At 37.3% G+C, this 21701-nt stretch overlaps 1 protein-coding gene across 4 annotated transcripts in view; it reads left to right on the forward strand.

The window, feature by feature from the left end:
• The window catches only part of TMEM117 (transmembrane protein 117), a 536937-nt gene extending 519910 nt beyond the window's left edge, over nucleotides 1-17027 (forward strand). For 2 of the 4 annotated variants that reach the window (XM_032248371.1, XM_032248372.1), the window contains 2 exons: nucleotides 3595-3724; nucleotides 14959-16148. In XM_032248371.1, coding sequence (XP_032104262.1) covers nucleotides 3595-3724; nucleotides 14959-15605 — 777 coding nt within the window. In that variant the 3' untranslated portion in view covers nucleotides 15606-16148. Of the gene's footprint in view, nucleotides 1-3594; nucleotides 3725-14958 lie in introns of all 4 variants that reach the window. The other 2 variants (XM_032248373.1, XM_032248370.1) reach the window with 2 other exon arrangements.
• The last annotated feature ends 4674 nt before the right edge of the window (nucleotides 17028-21701 follow it).

Genomic DNA, 21701 nt, shown 5'->3' on the forward strand with positions numbered 1-21701 from the left:
CTGAAGAAGAGAGCAGCCCCAAACAGCTGGAGCTACTTGCTTTTATTCAGTACAGACATACTGCCGAAAGCCTGGAGCAAACCCAATCTGCGGATAATTAACATTACTGTTCCCCCTTGCAGGCATGAGTCAGGCAGGCAGATGATCAAAGGTCAGTTTCTGGACAACATAAGTAAACAAGCCTGTTTAAGATAAATTCCCCTACACTACCTTGTACCTACTCCTTGCCCTCTGCCTCGGGGTTAGAGAAGAGCTGCCTCTTCAGCTATCCTCCCCTGAAGCTTTGCAGAACCCTCTGACCTTTCATAAGCCCTGCTCCTTTCCCTGTAGTTTCCCCACCACTATGACCAATCTCCTACAGTAAGGCCAATGCTTACATGTCTCTGAGAGAGATGACCTTCTCAACAGCCCTGTTCCAGGCGCCGTCTGGGAGGACTGCTGTGGCCCAAGTCCTGGTCAAGGGCCTCGGCGGGGCAGTGCTCTGCCATGGATAAGGGCAGAAAGGAGAACATGGCTTTCTTACTTTTTCTCCTGAACCTTGAAACAGCCAATGTGTGACCCTCCTGGAAACACACCTATCCACTTCCTTTGCTTTACTGCTAGGATAAACTTGACCTTGAAATCATGCCAGGAAATAAACCATTTTTGTTGGACACTCACCTGTCTCTCACCTCTGTCTCCAGCATTGTGCTAATGTTATCTCATCCTCCCAGGGAGCCTGTGAGGCTGACATATTTAACATCAATTTATAGATGAAGAGACTGAAACCTAGACAGATTGAGAATATCATCCCCACTCTGCTTTCTATCTCCTTTAAATACCGGAGGTTACCAGCCTAGGATGTCCATTTCCGTTTGTTTTTTTTCTTTTTTTTTCTTTTCTTTTTTTTTTTTTTTTTTTGAGACTGAGTCTCCTTCTGTCACCCAGGCTGGAGTACAGTGGTGCAATCTCAGCTCACTGCAACCTCCACCTCCCCAGTTCAAGCAAGTCTCCTGCCTCAGCCTCCCAAGTAGCTGGTATTATAAGCACACACCACCATACCCAACTAATTTTTGTATTTTTAGTAGAGATGGAGTTTTACCATGTTAGCCAGGCTAGTCTCAAACTCCTTATCTCAGGTAATCTGCCCACCTCGACCTCCGAAAATGCTAGGATTACAGGGGTGAGCCACAGCGCTTAGCCAGGATGTCCATTTTCTATTAAATTAGCCCCACGTGTCCTGCAAAATGTTAGCAATTATTATTATTACTTTTCTGCTCCAAGTCAAATTAAGGCAGAGTTTACACTCACTTAAAAATGATGAGTCTGAAGAGGTATGTGGAGTAGGAATTGAAATGTAAAAATCAGAGTACCAGAGAGAGAAAATGGAGGCAAACCCTTAGGAGATTAAGTAAAAGAGGTCTGGAAAAACAAGTAAAAAGTAAAAAGTAAAATAGGATTATAAAAAGTAAAATAGGAAGGACTGATATGAAAGACTTTATGAATGAGTCATCATTCCTTTTATTTATCTTCTTTTAAAAATAGCTCACAGGGCACCAGCTGCTTCTCTCACACTTCACACCCCCAGGCCCAAAAAATCTTCTCTGAGCCCTTTCTTTAAAAAAAGAAAAAAAAAAAGTAATCTTTTAGATAAAAACAAAGACTTGTTCTTCCCCCTCTTTCCTTTACTCTCCTTTTCCATAGCTTATCTTTCTCTCTCATACTACAGGTGGGATATAATCAAGAAACTATTTTGTGTGTGTGTGAATGAGATTTTGATCATAGTCTATAAGAAATCTCTAGAGATTGCTTTCAAACTGAAACCAATTTCATACCCAATAGAAAACTTTAGTTTCATGGAAGGAAAAGCTAAATGGGAGCATTCAAAAGCATCTTTCTAAAAAGAAGCCAATTCTGAATATACTTGCCCAGTTACTACCAAGAAATCTTCTCTTCCTTAAACCGAGAAATAAAAAGAGAAGTGCTCTATTGATAATGCTTTGTGTCATTTATCCAGGGCAAGTGAAAGATATTCTGGTTATCAGTCATTTTCTTTGTCAAGCATAATTTTTCATGAGTTATATTTTAGCAAAATAATAAATTCAATGTCAATTTTTTTAGACGTCTTCCAAGCAACATAGAACAAAGGTGGCATTAATGGGGGGAAAAAAGGCAAATGCACATTAACCTCAGCAATAGTTCACAGGTGTTATCACCAATCCATCTTCTACTAATATTTTAGATCAAAATGGGCCAAATTCATTCAGCTCTAGAGTGTTGGTTTTTATGAACTTCCCAAATTACATGTCTATTTGCTGCTGATGTCTGAAAGACAAGGGGAGGTGAGACCAACGAGAGATTTACGTGTACACTGATAGAAAGGGATAGTGTTGCATCATTCTGTTTTTCTTCTTGTATATTTATTTCTTATTAGCAGCTTGAAATGATCATAGATCAGGAAACTGATAGACATTGCAGGCTTTCCTGGTTACTGCCACTCACATATCTTTTCTTCAAGGCCCATTCTCTCTTAACCAGAATTCCCAACAGAGAGGAGAGTGGAATGGACATGGAAACCTCTAAAAAGCTTAGGCACTGTATTACTAGCACATCGCTCTCAGCTGCATATATAAAAGCCTCGAATAAACTTAATTTATTTATATTGAGGTAATGAATTAAAATCTCAATATTTTGTTCCTAACATATTCAAATTCTTAAAGGAATGTTAACTAAATATAGGACTGATTATTTGTTGATTATTTAGGTATTATAAGTGAAAATGTGTATACTAATATCTATGGATCTATCTCAAATGTTTCTTCAAATTTCATGTATTATTTCTTTATATGCTAGTTATGAACTTTAATTTGGTGCCTCTATCTGAAAACCAAGAGGAGGTGAGACACCTAAAAGTATCCTCACTTGCCTCTGTTTCCCTTCCTTTGGAGGAGGATTGGCCCGCCCAGTTTTGCCTTGACAACAAGGAAATAACTAATGACAATTTGGGAATTAATTCACTGTTGATCTCTCACGCTACCATGTCAGGTCTTCCATTGTTTGGCTCAAATGATGCCGACTTGCAAGAGAGCAGGACAGGAGCCTGTCATTTTTACATTCCTGACGGTTGCCAGCAAACATGATTAATAAGTCACTTGATATGAATCAAAGAACTTGGTTAAGTGAATCAGATCCTCTTTGTCTTCTTATGGAAGACATGCTATAAGGTTCATATTTTTTAAAAGTCATAAAACAAAATACAACAAATTTACTCCATATTTATTAAATACAGATCACTTCCTTCCCAAAAACATTTAAGTTCAGTTCTCCAGAATGAAAATGAGAAACGTGTAGATGCAAATCAATTCTGTATTGGTTTCTTATTACCACATTAAAAAGAAAATCTGAAGATATAAGTTACGACTTAATTTTGATTTTGAATGCATACTGCTACCTAATGTACATAAAATAACCATCACAGAATGAAACTGACATCCAACAGCTGGCTGCATTTAAATGATTTTAAAATAAGTGCTTATAAAAAGTCAATTTTTGGTGTTTTGCTGCTTAGGAATGAAACAAATCACAAATATGTTTTCATTTGATTTTCTCTGACAGGACTGGGAATTCCCACATTTCATGGGAGATGTTGATGTAAATCTCCCTGGTTTGCATACCCCACACATGCAGTTCAAGATTCCTTTCTTCCAGAAGATCTTCAAGGAGGAATACCGTATTCACATAACAGGTGTGTTATATCTTTGAACACAATTTAATTATCTTCGTATATTATTTAGGGTAATGCTAGCTACTGTAAAAAGCAAGCCATGATATATGAGAGGCATAAATACAGTTTTATGACTCATTCACATAACAGTGCAAGGTGGTTTTCAGATCAACAGGGGGCTCTGTACCATCATTCTGGGACCTAGGTTACTGGTGGCTTTGACAATTTCAGTGTTAGCAACCAGCTGGCAGATGGAAGTAAAGAGAATGGGGAAAGTGATTAAGAAGGCTTGTCCTTTTCTTACTCTTTGGCTTAGAAAAGAAATATGTCACCTTTTCTCATGTTCCATTGACGTTAACTAGTACATAGCCCTACTTCGAGTCAGGGAGAGCAAGGAAATGTGGTTTTTAGTTGAGCAGCCACTTCTGGTGTCAGATCTAGTATTCTAGTATAGGATTATCCAAGAGGAAAGACAAATCTTTGGTGTAGAGAGCTATTTCCGCCATACTCTGTATACCACTCTATCTTGATCTTATTCATTGGATGGGTTTCTTTTTCACCACAGAGAACTCAGTGTCTATTTTCAGCTTAATGTTCTTTATGCTCTTGTTCTTCATGTGTTGCTGAAATTAAAACAATGGTGTCCTAGAGCCCCAATCAGAACATATGCCTTTAGGGAGTTAGGCCACTTCTCATTTGATTTTCCAAAACCTACTCCTGTGGCAAAGCTCAGGTTCGTCTTAAGTGATTCTCTTGTGGATCTTCAGATTATTTTATTTTCAGATATTTTCTGCTTTTGAAATGGGTAAAACATGATTTATTATAATATCCTTTCATGACATATCGTTCTCATCTAAAAAGGGCTTCCCAGAGCTATGTTTTATATCTATTTTTCTTTATAACAACAAGAAGCAGACAGCTGAATGATCACAGATAAAGGATGGCATTAGTTCCAAAGCTGTTCAAATGCAGGTAATGAATGTGCATCTGTTTGAAGGACAATGGCCTAGGATCCCACACCTGCTATAATAAAAACTCCTGAAGAAATCTGTGCTTACACTACCGTCTGTGCTGCAGAATAAAAATAGTCTAAGCTCAGAAAACATTAACATCTGAGTACTGCAAAAAACCTTTGCTTCCCAGCTAGGAGGCTGTTTTTTGCTTTGAGCATGAGGCGACCTTCCTAAATTGGAGAATGAGCTCATGAATAGGGAAGATGCAGCAGGTTTCTTTTCCTATTCAAAATGAATGAGGCCCATCTATTAAATTCACTGGGTAAATCAATCAATTTGAGTTCAGGTCACATAGTGTGGTTTGAGAGTCCCCACTTAATCTCTGCAGCATGCTACCCTCTTGGACTTCTAAAACAGCTATCACACACATGGCACCATCGTATCCCTTTGGGTGGGCTTCTGCATAGGCCATCTGTTCTTGCTACCAGCACTTGTCCCAGGCCATGATTACACTAATATTGTCTCTGACTATCAGAGTACCTTGTCAAAAATATCCTGCTGAAGTACAGAACTTCAGGTTAAAAAAGAAAAAAAAAAGGAGATCTGTTGGTAAGAAAAAAAATGAGCTGCTAAAAATATTTAATTTAGGGTTATTTTGTATGACTATCATTTACATTGTCATTTATAAATGGTACAGATTTCAGATTTGTGGTGTCCAGAGTTTACACAATTTAGAATGTTCTGTTTAAGAAGATGAATATAAAATTATATCTCAAAATTATATTCAGTGCCTCAGAAACAGGCCATGCATGCGGAGTCCCTGAAGCTTCAGTGTTACTGCCTTTGAGGTAAAGCCTACTATGCATTTAGGTAGAAGCAAATCCATGACTTTCATTTGAACTAAAACCCTTGTCCCACCAAGAATTATTTTCTGAAAACCTAAAAGGATGAAAGACTAGTTAAACTTTTGTAACAGAGGCTGCACATTAATCTGGTTTGCCAGAAGGTGGGAATGTATTGTAATTAAGGCTTTGGTGCAGTGTTTGCTATATGATACTGATGGCTAGGTCATCAGGGAACTTTATAAATATTCGGATTGTTGGTTTTTATCACTAATGTTTTGATCCAATAGGTCTTGGTGAGGGCGAGGGAATGGGACTTTGGAAAAGCTCCTCTAAGAGATGTTGATAACTGGGGATGACTCCTTTCCGATTGAGAGACCACAGACAGATCAGAGCGTCTCCCTGAAATGCGTCATGCAAACAACTGGGTGCCTGGACTTGCCAAAAAGGCCTTTGAGGATTCTGGAGTTAAATTCAAAACACTAATAAAATAGGGGACCGGAAATGGTGGCTTACACTTGTAATCCTGCCACTTTGGGAGGCCAAGGCAGGAGGATCACTTGAACCCTGGAGTTTGAGACCAGCCTGGGCAACATAGGGAAACCTCATCTCGAAAGAGAGAGAGAGAGAGAGAGAGAGAGAGAAAGGAAGAAAGGAAGAAAAAGAAGGAGGGGGAGGGAAAGGCTGGCAGGAAGGCAGGCAGGCGTGATAGCACACACCTGTGATCCCGGCTACTTGGGAGGCTGAGGTGAGAGGATTGCTTGAGCCCAGGAGGTCAAGGCTGTGGTAAGCCATGATGGTACCACTGTACTTCCAGCCTTGGCAACAGAGCTAGATCCTGTCTTAAAAAATAAACTAAAATAGGGTAGATGAGGACTTTGAAGTGAAGGGCTCCACCATAAGCAAATTAAATCCAATTTAATTTGGTAAACCCAGTTTGTTCACATGCATCCACATATCCATGATAAAAATACCTGGGAAGATGTCACAGGTTTGGAGGTTGAAGCAGTCTGAGCTTTTGTTCTCTTGTTTTTGTTCTGTTTCTTTTACTCTCTCTGTTTTGTTAACTGGCTGAAGAGGTTGGTGAGGCCACCTTAGAATAGCATCTAGTCTTCTGTGAAGGGCCTTTTACTTTACCTGTCTACATTTGTAAGACAACAGTTTCTGTGGAAACCTTGGTAAAAATTCCAAAATACTGTGCTACATGCTGCGTTTCAATATTATTCCCAATGGTAGCCTACAAGTTTCCATGTAAACTACAAATTATAGCTTGTTGATCAGCTTCAAGTCCTGTTACTTTTTTTATGGAGGCTTCAGTACTTTCCTTTAAGTAATATCGTATAACCACTGGGATTATTAAGCATAAAACCCTCTAGATCCATCAGGGATCACAAACGTTAGTGTGTATTAGAATCACCTGGAGAGCTTATTGAACAGACAGCTGCATTAGCCACACCTCCAGGATCTGATGCCTGAGGTAGTGGCAGGCTCAGAATCCACCCTTCTGTCAAGCACTGCAAGTGATACCTCTGCTGGCTGGCAGAGGCCTGCTCTTTGAGACGCACTGCTGCTGAGACATTTTCTGTAGTTAGAATTCCTCTTATCTCAGCTTTGTTTTCATATGCAACTGTTCAAGGCCAAGGGGGAGAATGCAAATTCAATAGCAATGGGGTGACTGGGGAGAAAGGGATATGGTAGAGTCCTAGGAGCTGAAAATTTTAGAGCTGGGGCCAGCAGAGGAGATGATTGAAGAAAGGTGTTGGTCTGAGTGACCACAGAGGAAGCTGGAGCCAGGGATGAGAAGGGAACCTGCAGAACCCCAGATGGGTCCTGCTGTTGCTTTACTGCTTCTTTTGTTATGCACTAGAAGAGCCTGGATGAGGACCCTGAAGGGTCTCCACAGTCAAGAGTTGGCTCCACCTTGGCCCCAATCTACCATGTCCCTATGATCTAGAAAAGACATCCAGTATACACCGAAGCAATGGAGCAAAGAGGTTAGATACATAGGCTCCACCTTTGGTACTTACTGTTGGTGTGGCCCTCATCGAGTTTCTTAACCCCCTCAGAAACTCAGTTTCTCATCTATTTAATGGGTACAGTAATAATATTTATCCCATAGGGTTGTTGTGAGAACTAAATTAATATATGTAAGGCACTTATGACACTGTCTGCCATGTAGTAAGCATTTGATAAGCTTTCGCTGTTTTTCACTTAAAGCTTTTCCTTTCATCTGGCCAGAGGTTTTCCTGTGTTGCCCAGGCTGATTTCCTATTTAATTCAGAAATGCTGGGTAGCTTGAGGGGGCATTCTCTTGCCATTTATCCGCAATGCTGAGTTCTCTACTGTCCTGAGTCCTCAAAAAAGATAAAACTAAGAATGCAAAATTCTCTCAATGAAATACTCTGTATGTAGCGGGTTATCTGACACTGATGAGTTCCCATTGACATTTTAAAAGCATTTAGGATTTGAGTATTTTTTAATCCTGATTCCAAGCTAGTTTTATTTATGTATGTCAGAAATAACTTGAATTGTTGCATCTGTTTAGCTCATCTGGATCCCCCTTGACAGATGGCTTGCTGCAGTATGTATGAGCTTTCATTTTATAAGCTGGGCTACAGCTTATAAAAATAAATCATTTCTATCCAAGGGTATTTTAAAATTTTTTTATCTTAGAATTTTGACTTCAGTAACATAGGGATCAAATGGTTAGTAATTAAGTCACACTGGTACTTTTAGCCCAAGTTCATTGGTCTCCTCCTAAAAGTAAACATGAAAAGCAACTGTATAATGATCTCCTCTGACCTCTTCCCCTTTACCTATAAGGTAAGTGCATAGATGGATTGAAAATGAGATGTACTAAATCTCTGGAGGTGAGAGAGGAATGGCCTCTCAATTCAGTCTCTGAAGCTCCTCTGAGTCCTATTAATGCCAATCCCAGTGGTAGCTCTGCCATCTGTCATTGCAGCCAGACAAAGGAAGTATCCCATTGGTGGCCATCATCTGAGTAAATTAGGAGGGGGTTGGGCAAAAGGCCAGAAGGAAGGCCTGTGCAGCCTTGAGAAGAGAATTCACACTGTTGGCACGATGATGCCCACGGGAGCCCTTTCGGCAAAAATTGAAAATGTAGAAGTAAACAAGCCTGTGTAGTGTCTGTGTTCTATTTCAGTTTCCTGTGTTGTGTGAGGGTACAGGTATGTTACAATGGTGAGAATGTGGAAAATAATGAATAAAAACGAACAATTTTTATTTTCATAGGTGCATGATTTCTAGCAAATGAGTTCCCAGAGATTGTTTTTTTAAAAGAGCTCTCCTGTATCAATCAGGCCATGAGAAGGCTGGGGATGGGAGGCCAATGGTTCCTCTAGCAGAATATTCTATCTGGTAGATTTAGCAAGGGACTTGTTATAAGGAAATGTGATGCATCCTGTACACAGAGAAGGTCTCCAGAGATCATGAATTTATCCAAAGTACACAAGTACCTCTTATTCTTTTCTCAGTTGTAATTTTTCCCAGACCTCTCCTCAAGCAATTTTCATTTTCACCTCTAAGAGTTAACTATGTTTATTTCTATATAAAGCAGCAATTTCTTTTATTTCTCCGAAACTCATCTTCAGGGCCATCATTTTGCCCATGACTTGCTACTTTTTGCTAGTCCTGAGCATCTGCCCTGCCCACACTGAGGTATCCTGTCTTCATTTGTGCGTACACAAGCACCTTTGTAATAAAACTCACATGCCCTTTAGAAATTGTCTTCAGAGCCAGAAGAAGGACTTGAAATATGTAATTATTCATAATCCTTGAAACATGAACATTTTGCTTTTCCCTGTTTTTCAGATTATATCCAATTTTAGCTATATCCTGGAATTCATCAGATAATTATGACACATACATTTGATTTGAAATGCTAAAACTTCTCTCTTTGTATTTTTCTGGGCACTTTGTCTCAGAGTTTACAAGTTCGGTAACAGATATTTCTCTGAGTTAGTTAATATGTGTCAAAAACAAGTTGGTATCTGGAACACAGAAATGAACATGACACAGTTCCCAATCTCAAGAAAGTCATAATCTAATGGTCATTAATTCAATATAACCACATGTCTTCTTCTTTCTACATTTATGATCACATGTTCCTATCTGTACTCGTCACATTGGATCGCTTCCTAAGGCATAGTCTCTCACTTAGGAAGTAACAATGACAAGAGAGGCCCTTTGAGAAGCAATATCAATTTGTTTTTAAGCTTTAAGAAGGTACTTTGTTAACTCAAATAATTACTATGACTACTTCATAAATAAGTAAATATTTTCAGTTCAGTAAATGGCCTCCTCATAACCCAAGCACTTAATGTGGTTTCTAGATATCCCTAAATTACCTAGGGAGAGACATGAAGAGATGCAAACTTGTGAGCCCTGTTTTTATTGCTCACATCTGGAATGAGGGGACATTGAATATGTATGGCCAAGAAGACTGATACAGCAAACTGTGTATGTCTTTTATTTATCGAAAATTCATCTTCTTCAAGGCCATGATTTTGTGCTGTCCCATGATGGTTGCTGAATGACTTTGTGGAGCATAACTGCACATCCATGCACCTGCACTGGATGTCAAAGTCTGGCCAAGTCATTGCACCCATGTGGTAGAGGGGCCAACAGCACAGATCAGCTACAATGCTAATTGGCAACTCTGAAGAGTAAGAGATTTAAAATATTATATTTGCATATTTCAATCATGAAAGGTTCATTATAAAGTAGAAGTATTCTTTTTCCTTAGCTGAAAAAATAACACTTTCCGTCAAATTGTTGTCATTTGCTATGTTAACTAAGGGTGATATTTAATAAAGAATCCTTTTACAATGACCTATCCTCGAATTGTATAAACTCCCACAAAGTAAAAAGATAAAACTTTCATTATAATATCATTTCTGACAACCAGTACGATTCATTAAAAGCCCCCAAATCAAGAAAGAGATAATCCCACCAACACCATGCAGTGATTTCTCATTAGAGGAGATAGTGAGATATTCCAACAAGGAGATTAATAGAAATAATGTATGGATCCTTACCCTACCTCCTTGCTGATTTACATTGTGCTATGTAGTTGAAACAACAGGGGAAGATGCAAAAGCTCTCATATGATTAATGCTGAAATACCAACCCTCTGGTTACTGTCGATTGTGTATTCACAGCAACACACTTGGGAAAATGGCTACAGAAGCACTTTCTATTCTGCTCTTTTTTGTCTTAAATCCTTTCTTTGTGGGTCATTTCAGGGACTCAAATTTATTTTTTATGGTAAACAGTGTTTCTCAGAATATATAATTTTTTTTTTTCAGAAAACCTTTCTCCTTCTAAAAATTGTATATTCCATCTTCTTTGCTCTAATGTTGAGATTCCTTGGCCCAGCATAAAACACTAAGATTTAGGCAATGTTTATTTCACAGGTTCATCAAAGAGACTTTTAGGGCTGGGAAGAAATCTTAAGGATTATCTAGCTCAACTCCCTCACTTTATAGATAAGAACACGGGGGTTGGGTTGCCCTCCCTGACTTTACCTTCTGCTTTGCCACATCTGATAGGGCAAAAGGAAGTTTTACGGAGGAGAAATCATTACTAAGGTAACAACACAGTGCGTGGGAAAAATGGAAGTATAGATGACAGAGAAAGATGAACTTCCTTCCTCTGTAAACAGAAAAATGAACTAGAGGTCATGTCAGGTGGGCAGAAACAAACACAAATAGTAAGAAGGGCCATTTTATCTACCGTGTTAGCAGCTTCAAGTTTCAGCTGAATGAGGGAAGGATGCTGCTACATCCTCAGAAGGGAGAAGGGAAATGTGATATGAATAGCCAGCCTGCCTCACTGCGTGCCTTCCCCTCTGCACTTCCCTGCCCCCACATGGCCTGTCTTCTGTGAGGGAGAGGTAGGGACATGATCCCTTTTTCTTTAGCTTCAAAATTCATAGATATAAAAGATCTTTTTTCAGGGCCAATACTACTGCAAGCAGTAAACAAACTACCAATTGCAAAGGATTTTTAACATGTTAAATATGCATATTCACAAGCATATTTACCTAGAGCCACACACTGGGTCCTCTTGGATAACTGGTTCCATGCCATCTTCCTATTATTGTCAGTATTTTGTAATGCATACTGTTTTATCCCAACAGAAAAAATAATGTGATCGCCTTTAGGATGTATCTTTGTTACAATCCTTACATCTGCTTCTCTCTTATTCTATCACCAAGATCCTATATTATCTGGATTGAAGAAGTAGAGAAAAGAAATTGAAGAAATAATACCACCTTAAATTTTTGGCAAACAATATATTTCAGAGAATTTTCAAATACAACAACATTTTGTTTTACCCTCACAAATAATCTTTTGAGGTAATTATACTGGTATTATTCTCCATTTCACAAAATAAAAAATTGGATTCTATACACAACCAGTAAGTAGACAGATTTGGGGGAGGAGGGCAGAATTATGGGACTGGAAGGCATCTAGTTCAATTTCCTCAATTTGAAAATAGAATAACCGTGGTCTAGAGAGGTTAAGCAGGTTACCCAAAGGTCATATGCTTTAAGTTCAGTGTTCGGATGAAATGCCCATCTGTTATTTCCGGCCTGCAGCTTTGTCACCATGGTGCTCCCTTTCTCAAACCAGTAAAGATGTGTTGGAGTAGGGGATGATATCCATTAACTGATGGTAGACCACACTGTCTTAAATTGTTCCTTCTCCACCCCATCTAAATGTTCAGACTTTAGGACATATCAGAAATAATAAAAACTGATCCTTGGGTGTGCAAGTTTAGTCATCAGACTGACGCAGCACTATTCAATTGGTAGAAAAATAATTGAATAGTGCTGTAAAAAGTTATTTGGGAGAAAGGAACCTTTGGGAGTCAAGAAGAGAGTGGGAGCCAGGTATGGTAACTTGAGCTTATAGTACTAGCTACTTGGGAGGCTGAGGAAGGAAAATTGCTTTTGTCCAGGAGTTCAAGGCTACAGTGAGCTACAATTGCACCACTGCACTCCAGCCTTGCAACAGAATGAGACCCTGTCTCAAAAGGAAAATAAAAATAAAAGAAGATGGTGGTCTGTCATACAAGCACAAGGACCTCTTCCCCCCACCCACCCCAAATCGGTTCTGGCTTTGTAATTCATACAGTTTACAGCAAGAGAATAAATATAAAGCTCCTACAATAGAGGAGAACCCAAAGCCCCTCTGTCAGCTTGCTTTCTGTCATGGAATCTACAAATTAGAGCCTCCTCAATACTGGATAGAATATCTGAATTTTTTCATTTCTCTGTTTCTCATCCCTTTCCTGCCTTTTTCTACAATAGTCTCCACTCTTTTCCTTTTCTCTCCTCTCAGCTGCTTTCTTCCACATCTCATCTTTTTCTATATGCTGTTCTACCTGCAACATATTGAAAGCATAAACTAAAATAAACAAAATTTTCCAAACTGTTTTCTGTCTTGCCTGTTCTTCAAGGACCACATGAATTGTTCCTTCCTCATAATCTTTCCTGCAGAGAGTATCCTTCAGGTTTTTTTTTCCATTTTCTCAATATCTACAGCATTTATGGTTTGTATCACTCATTTGGCACCTCTCAGATGTAGCCTCTTATTATTTATCTGTTGATCTCTGTCCTGTTCCCCCAACAAGATGACGAATTCCTTTCTGAAAGGCAGAAACGTACATCTTCAGCATCTACCAAGGTGTCCTACACAGAGTCTATTATGGTGGATCCTTAGTATGGACCTGTTTTAATTTTGAAAATCTCATGAGTGGTTTGAACTTAACAGCCCCAGATGCTAGAAATATTTTATCATATCTGAAACAACATTCCCAATACTTACTTTCCAGTTGGACATGCCAAAAAGATCATTTAGGCAAGAGTTTTCATTTCAAATACTATAAACTATATAGCTGAACAATGTCAAGACAGCAGAGTTACTATTTCCCTTCATATAGTTTAGGTAAGTTCTCTTCATAGAGGAGCAAGTTGGACCTTCTCATGCAAATAAAAAAATTATCATTGTTTAGGCAAGGCTTTTGTGATAATAATTATAACAATTACTGGGTCCCTATTATGTACCAGGCACTATCCTTAGCTTCTAGTAATTGCATGAAATTCTGACAACTTTAATAAATACTGTATTTTCTGCATGTAAAGAAACTGGGCTTTAGAGAATTTAACAACTGGCCCAAGATCACACAGCTAGTAATTTTGGAGCCAGGATTAAAACCATTTAGCCTTACATATAATAGGAGCTTTAAAATATGTAATTATGATGATAAAATACTTTACTAAACTCCTCATAGTTACGTCTCTTATGTATTTATGCAGCTATATATTTTGTTAGACTGTATATTGCAAAATACATAATCATATGAAGCAGTAACAATAATGTTAAATAATGTTACTACAAATACAAAAGAAAAGATTTTGGCGTAATACATAAAATCATTGTAACTAAAGCTTCTGGAACCTGGTACGTATGTCCCCTAACTTACTATAACAAACCTATGTGGCGGGTATTACTATATTATTATAATAAACAAGATACTGTAAAACTTGCGGTAATTTATAATAAAAAATTATAATAGAATCTAGTATCACTTGAAAGTTTTTTCACTTTTTTTCCATTTGTAGAAATCATAATAAAAATCATAATGAACTCTAGTGTACCTGAAAGGTTTTTCCACATTCTTTCCATTTGCAAATGTAAAAGTATTTGATAATAGATCATTAAATATCTTATTTATATAAGATATTAAATACTACAAAGAAATATTAGTAGTTGCAATCTCTTCAAATATGTCTTTTCAAGCAGTTCATAAGGTTTGGTTACATTTGTGTCTGATAAATGCATTCTGTTCAATGAGAATTTGATGCAATTATTTTTAAAAAGTCCTGAATGCTCAAGGATTATTGATTTGAATCACATCAACTAATGGCTTAATCAACAGGTCACCTACAAACAGCAATATGAATTCATTTGATATACTACTGTGCTTGCATTGCAAAATGATTTCTTTCTTTCCCAGACATAATTATAAAACTGTAAGAGATGTTCAATTATACATTGAACTTTTCTAAAAATTTCATTAGACTTTGTTTTTTCACATTAATTGAAATGTTCTAGAGGATAACATACATGGAACCAAATTTGAGTATAGCTGTGGTGCCTATAAAACAAGGAGACTTAATCTTGTTAGTATAAATTCCATAAATTACTGGCTCGGGGACCTACAGTTGTGTTCTCATATGCCCAGAATCCATTTAGTAAATTCCCTTTGCCAATTCACTTAATAGCAGCATAGCACTCTCAGAAAATTGTTAACCAGTCTAAAACATTAACAATTTATGCTATTATACCATTATCTTCATTTTATTGGAAAAAACCCTATTGCAATTTTATGGCCCTTTGATTAATGCAGTATTTCTTTTTTAATGCAGGCAAATGGTTTAACTATGGAATTATCTTCCTCGTCTTGATTTTGGATCTTAATATGTGGAAGAACCAAATATTTTATAAACCTCATGAATATGGGCAATATATCGGCCCAGGGCAGAAGATATATACAGTGAAAGACTCAGAAAGCTTAAAAGATTTGAACAGAACCAAGCTATCCTGGGAATGGAGGTCCAATCACACTAACCCTCGGACTAATAAAACTTATGTCGAGGGAGACATGTTCTTACACAGCAGGTTCATAGGAGCCAGTCTTGATGTCAAGTGTCTGGCCTTTGTTCCAAGCCTGATAGCCTTTGTGTGGTTTGGATTCTTTATTTGGTTCTTTGGACGATTTTTGAAAAATGAGCAAGGCATGGAGAATCAAGACAAAACTTACACTCGCATGAAAAGAAAGTCTCCATCAGAACATAGCAAAGACATGGGAATCACTCGAGAAAACACCCAAGCTTCAGTAGAAGACCCTTTGAATGACCCTTCTTTGGTTTGCATCAGGTCTGACTTCAATGAGATCGTCTACAAGTCTTCCCACCTAACCTCGGAAAACTTGAGCTCACACTTGAACGAATCTACAAGTGCAACAGAAGCTGATCAAGACCCAACAACTTCTAAAAGTACACCTACGAACTAGACTCACAAAAAGCAACCCCGAGTATAACTTTAAAAATTTAGTCTTTCCTTTTGTATATGTAAGGTTTACGTAGCATTAAGTAAAAATATGAACAATGCCACAACGGTGCTCAACATGCTTTTCTAGGATTCATTGTTTTCTATTTGTATTATAATACACGTGCCTACTGTATACTTAACAGTCCTCTAGAGATTGCTTTTCACAATTGCACAAGCTATTACTGACTTTACAGCATAGTAGATGATTAGCTGATGACCCATGCATCTGATGTTCAACCATAGTGGTGCCTTGAGACATTAAACTGTTTTTAACTGTACCAGAAATGAAGTGTGGAACAGTTATCTAACCTATTTCACATGGGCATTTTGTATACAACTATTTTGATCTACACTTGATGTCTGAGCAGAAAACAAAAATAGCTAAATGTGACTCAGGAAGTATCTCTTGGTTTCTTATTCAGCAGCAGAGTTGGTGACTTTGACAATTGAACTGCAGAAAAACATGGTGATCACATTTTAATTTTTATTGGCTGTCTGCCAAATATAAATACAGATGCAGAATTCAGTAATAGGAGAACTATAACCCAACATGGGTCACTACTCGTGAAATGTGACTGTCTCCCACCAGTAATTGCAATTAGGTGATAATACCTAATTATGTTTTCCTAATTAAAGATAAATTGCTACTTGATTAAAAATCCTGCCCTTCACCTTTGGGAACAAAGGTTAAGATACACAGTTGGGTGAACTCTCAAATTTATTGGCATTTACACAAAGCCCCAGACAACCAAGGAACTGAAGTTTTCATCATGTGAGAGAAGCACAGCCCGCCATTTACAATATTTGTACATCTTTCTGCAAATATGGCTCTGGATAGTGAAAATTGAAAACCATATGCCAACCCTGAGCAAGGGAACTCCTCAAAAATCATGCAGCGGAACCTTGTCAGGTAGAAAAGCCGTGCATGAAAGAATTTGTTTAGTGTCTTGTTTTGCGTGTGTGTTGTTTTTGTTTTTTAAAAACTAAATATTGCACATTAATAAATAAGAATTATACATCAGCTGTTATGTGATGTTTTTTGTTTAATTGTATCTTAGCTTAATAAAAGTCCATTTTCATGGGGTTTTTTAAGCTTGATGCCAGGCAAGTTAAGAAAAGGCACACTGCCAACTTGCTTTCAATTTTGTTCCATGAATTGTGATTACATTTCTTGAGAGGGTGAAGGGAGATCACTTTTAAGGAAAAATTATTTTCCTGTCACACACTGACATAGCTGCATTTTGTCTTTATGATTTTTTAAAATCTCTCTTGTTTTGATCTATCTGCTTTTAAGCTTGCAGCATACTGAATTTAGCATGCATAATAGAACTATGCATTTATCTGTCACTTGAGAGCCAGCTTTAATAAACATCTTTACTAAGCATTTGGAACCATGCCCCACTGTTTGTTTTACCTTTAATAGCCATGCATGGTGCTATTTAGAATCATAAACATATCTGACACACACAAAAAAATGCAGAGATCAAGCTCACTCTAGTAACCCATTACCTATACTATCCAAAGGAATTTACCATATTATGTCTGATAGGTGCCAACAATGGCTATCACTAAAGTTTTGCAGCCTAGAACATTCAACTTTTAGCCGTGGGACATGTAAATAATACCGCCTAGTACCACATTTTTATTTATTCTGAAAGTCGTTGTCTTGTAAAATGAAGGGTTTATTTAGAAAGCAGATGTTTATTATCAGTATGCATGTCTTATAAAAATATTATTTGAGAATTTTTACGTGGGTATTAAGGGAAAATGTTTTAATGTAAAAATCTAATAGAAATAAGACCAAAAAATTGCAAACCCAGAACAACATGTTTATGTTTGGGGATTAGCTAGAAACACTACCAAATAAAATGAAAATATACATTTAATGTCCAAGGACATTTTAATAGTCAAAGAAGACTTCAGCCTTCTAAGGCTTCCACTATTGAATTGTATATATCGATAGTGACCTTTTCTTACCTACACGTGGATCTACTTTCTTCTTTTGCTGCCTCTTTTGGGTATTGCATTTATATCAAGTAAAGATACTAAAATGAAATAAAAGTAAAAATCAAATCCATTCACATTCAGTCTTGAATCCTGAGTCACATACCAATAGACCGAGTCTACGGAGCTTTTTGAATACCAAAACTTTTAAATCATTAAGGACATTTTTTAAAAAGATGCGTAGCAAACTCAGAAATTGAAGTTAAAAAGGATTTAAAAAATTACTAATCATAGATTCTAAAGAAAGCTTTAAAAATGTGATATCTTAATTGTAGTGATGCTTAAGTACTATAAACAATTATATTTCTACTGTTAGGTAATTACAGTATTTTCTTCCACACAGTGCAGAATTTGAATTAATTTGACACAATTTTAGTATCCTACATTTATAGAGTACTTCATTAGTAGTTTAAATGGAAAATTAAATAGTATGAATCTGTGCCTGATAATATACACTTAGACATAAATCTCATCACCATATGTCTATTTGTATTGTATAATCATAATTAGATACCCCATTTTCTCCCCACGGTAGCTACTTATCATGCTACCTTATCTTTTAGCATATCTGAGATCACCAGCAAATTGTATTTAAAATATTAAGAATTATTTCTTCCCCATCTGCCCTAAGAGTCAAGCAGGAAAAATATCTTTTTATTTTTGTAGCATCACACTTCACACAAGTCATGTCCAAAAACACTGCACCACTGGCTGACAGTTCAGTGGAAAGAAATCCAACACAGGCACTCATATTTGAAAGAGGGAATCAATACATGGTAGCTCACCACTGGGCTCCATAAGCAATTTTGTTACATTATTTGGCTATCCCATGGGTCACCAACACAGCCCAATACGAAATATGAGAAAGACAATGCTAATAAATCACTCTTAACTGTCCCTTTAACTGGTAATTCAGGAGGCCAACTGGATTATCTGACATTCAGCTAAGACCTCAGTACCCTAACGTTACTTCTCATCTATCTGTCTTCGCCCTGACCCTTACTTTAAATTTAAATTCATGGTTAGGCAGCTACAAGTAGGATTCCTCTAGCTTTGTCCCTTAGAACCCAACTCTGACCTATTAGCCAGCTCTTACCTTTAAGAGAGCAAGAGCAACTCAATTAGTTCTGCTGCAGATAAACTGGCACTTTCCTCATTTATCCCCATTTAGACTTTTAAACATGTTTGTGTGCATAGAGTTGTAGTTAGTGAGAACAAATATAGATAACTGAGTCAAGCTCAGAAATGTTTGACTTGCTACCATTTAGACTGGTCTAGAACTGTCTTATTTGAACAACTAGGGAAGTGTAGATGTAGTATTTATAACTCACAGTCACTCTTGTTGAATAAACTAGAAAAAGAGGTAGATATTTATAATGAAATGAGAAGGTTAGGCAGATGGTGGAGAACAAGTGGAGGTTGCTGCGATGAAATCTTAGAAATAAAAACAGCAGTTTTACTTTGAACAGGCTTTAAAACTGCAGGGAGAGGATAGAAGCCTCTATGAAAGGAACTTTAACATAAAATTCTCATTAGGCCAGTAATCTTAACGTGTTGTGTGGAGGACTCAAAAGTTATGTTCAACATAGCTGAGTAAGGGTATTACATAAAAGCCTGGTTGGTTAGTTGGTTGGCTGGTTAGCTGGTTTCTTAAGCGTTCTAGCATTGAAGTTACTCTATGTCTGCTTCAGGGAGCATGATGAGACCTGGGAGGGGAGAAATGTTACTGTGAAACAAACTACAAGAGACAACATGAGAAGAGAAAGAAAAATCACCACATCAATTTAGAGAGACTGGAACGTCCTTGATGGAAGAACAAGCATAGGGGCAATTTGGCTTATGTATACTATCAGCATATAAAAGCTGATATCCTGTAAATGAAAGTATCTTGCAGGTACTTTGTGCTAGAGACAGATTCTGAAAAAATTTAATGAGAAACAAATTTGGAAAGTATTACTAACTTAATATGTATAAAATACTACTGATAATATTTTAATTTAGTGTGAGGTATCAATTATTGTACTTCAGTGAATATAAAACATATTTCACAGGTTTATGGCTTACATCTACCTCCAACATAAGCTTTCACAAGGTCTTAAATTCCTTAATACTAACAGTACTGTTGGGCTTTCTAAGGACTTACATAATTGAGAAGGACCACTATAATTTATAATTGAGAATTACAGTAACAAAACCAATTCATAGATACTCCTTGTTCCAATAAACTTTTTCACCCTATCCATATCTTTGCTCAATTCTCATATTAACAATACTATTATTTTGAATATTTTCTATGTGAAAATATCATATTTAATATTCACATTAATCTTAACCATTGAAAATAAGTATGGTTAATTTCACTATACAAATGATGAACCTCAAACTTAGAGAGGTTTTTTGACTTGCCCAAGGACTTAAAACTAGCCGAATGCAAAGTTAAGATTGGAATTCAGGCTTGTCTGACTCCCCAGATTCTAATTTTCCATCACAAACATCTATAAACACCCATCAAAACTAGAATACCTGTATCAAATGGGATCTTTGGTAAGGATAACCTGGGAAATGGTTGTAAAGCCATAAATATGCTTGACTTCCAGCAATTCTTACCTCTCAAGAATCTAAGTTAAATATCAATTTCTAACAGTTGCCTGGATGCAATTTACAATTTAAAGCATATGATTGAAACAGATAAAGTAAAATTAAATGGCAAAAGCAGTCAGTTCATTGCCAGGTGTTTTGATTTAAGCTACATTTTTAAAACCACAACACAGGTTAGTCCCAATACAATTCCTAGCATTGAAACGTGTTTCTTTTATCATTTCACTTTCTTTGGGTAAGAGAGACTGGAGCTCTGCATGCTTTGAACACACCCAGGAGAATGTCAGAGGAAGAACCGGTAGTTACGAATATTAAAACAAGTGAAAAAAAGATTAGTTAATGGCCAGTTCTAGGAAGCATAATTTGAATATGAGCTCTACAGACAACAATATTTTGAAGTGATGACCCCAAATTCATCATTTTTAAGAATCCCTGTCAAGGTAGACTGGCCATGAAGATGTGTCCCTTGACATCATGAGCCCTATTCTCATCCCTGGAATGGAAATTACTCACAAGATTTTGAAGAGGACCAAAGAAGACTGTGTATGTGAAAGCATGCCAGTAGCAGCAGCAAGTCATGCAGACATGAGGTGAATACGACAGGCGAGGGCTCCAGTCCCCTTTAGTGCCCAGCTTTCAACAGAACCCCCTTGGCTTCTTCCAAGATAACATGGTTAGGCTGTTTGCTCCCAATTTTCTGTACCTGCAGTTGTTTTGAACTCTACAAGCTGCAATGTAATCCCTTTTCACTTTTAACAGATGTTCAGATCCCTTAGTTTAAAGCAAGTGATTATATTGTCTGAAATCAATGGTCATAATCCCTTGGAACTGCTGGGCCAAACTTATTTCTCAAGGTTTCCTAGGCTCTGGAGTTCTAAATTATTTCCTTCCTTTTATGATTGCTTTACTAGCTTCTCTTATCAGGACACTCTCATCTTGCCAGTAATCCACCACCTTTCATAAATCCTGAAGTGAAAGTGCTTGTGTCTTCAGCATTTCAAGAAAACTGACACATACACCTGAGCCCCTGCGATTTAGGATCTTCTAGCTGTATTTGGATGCAGTTGAGGTAGCCACTTCTGAATTGGGGTGTCGCTCTAGCCTTGCCTTTTAGAATGCTCACCTTGGTATCCTGTGGAATCAAGGCAACACTTCAGCCAAGCCACAGTGCTTCATAGAATAAAATTTTGAAAAGTGTCAGGGTTTTCCATTCACCATACAGACTTATTTGCTTTGAATACATCATCTTATCCAGATAGTCCAGTTGACTTCAAGCAAACCACACTAGAAAAGATCTGCACTTAAAAATAGTTACTCTTGACTGAAACAAAATGTGTAAGATGAGAGGAAGGGCAATGGCCATATCAGGAAAGATAACTCTAACAATTACTCCTCAGGCTTGATAACCATGAAATTACTATAAAATTATCTTTGAACAAATCATGTTTTTGAATTT

This window comes from Sapajus apella, unplaced genomic scaffold (assembly GCF_009761245.1).
Source record: "Sapajus apella isolate SASKATOON/1434 unplaced genomic scaffold, GSC_monkey_1.0 scaffold66, whole genome shotgun sequence".
Taxonomy (NCBI): domain Eukaryota; kingdom Metazoa; phylum Chordata; class Mammalia; order Primates; family Cebidae; genus Sapajus; species Sapajus apella.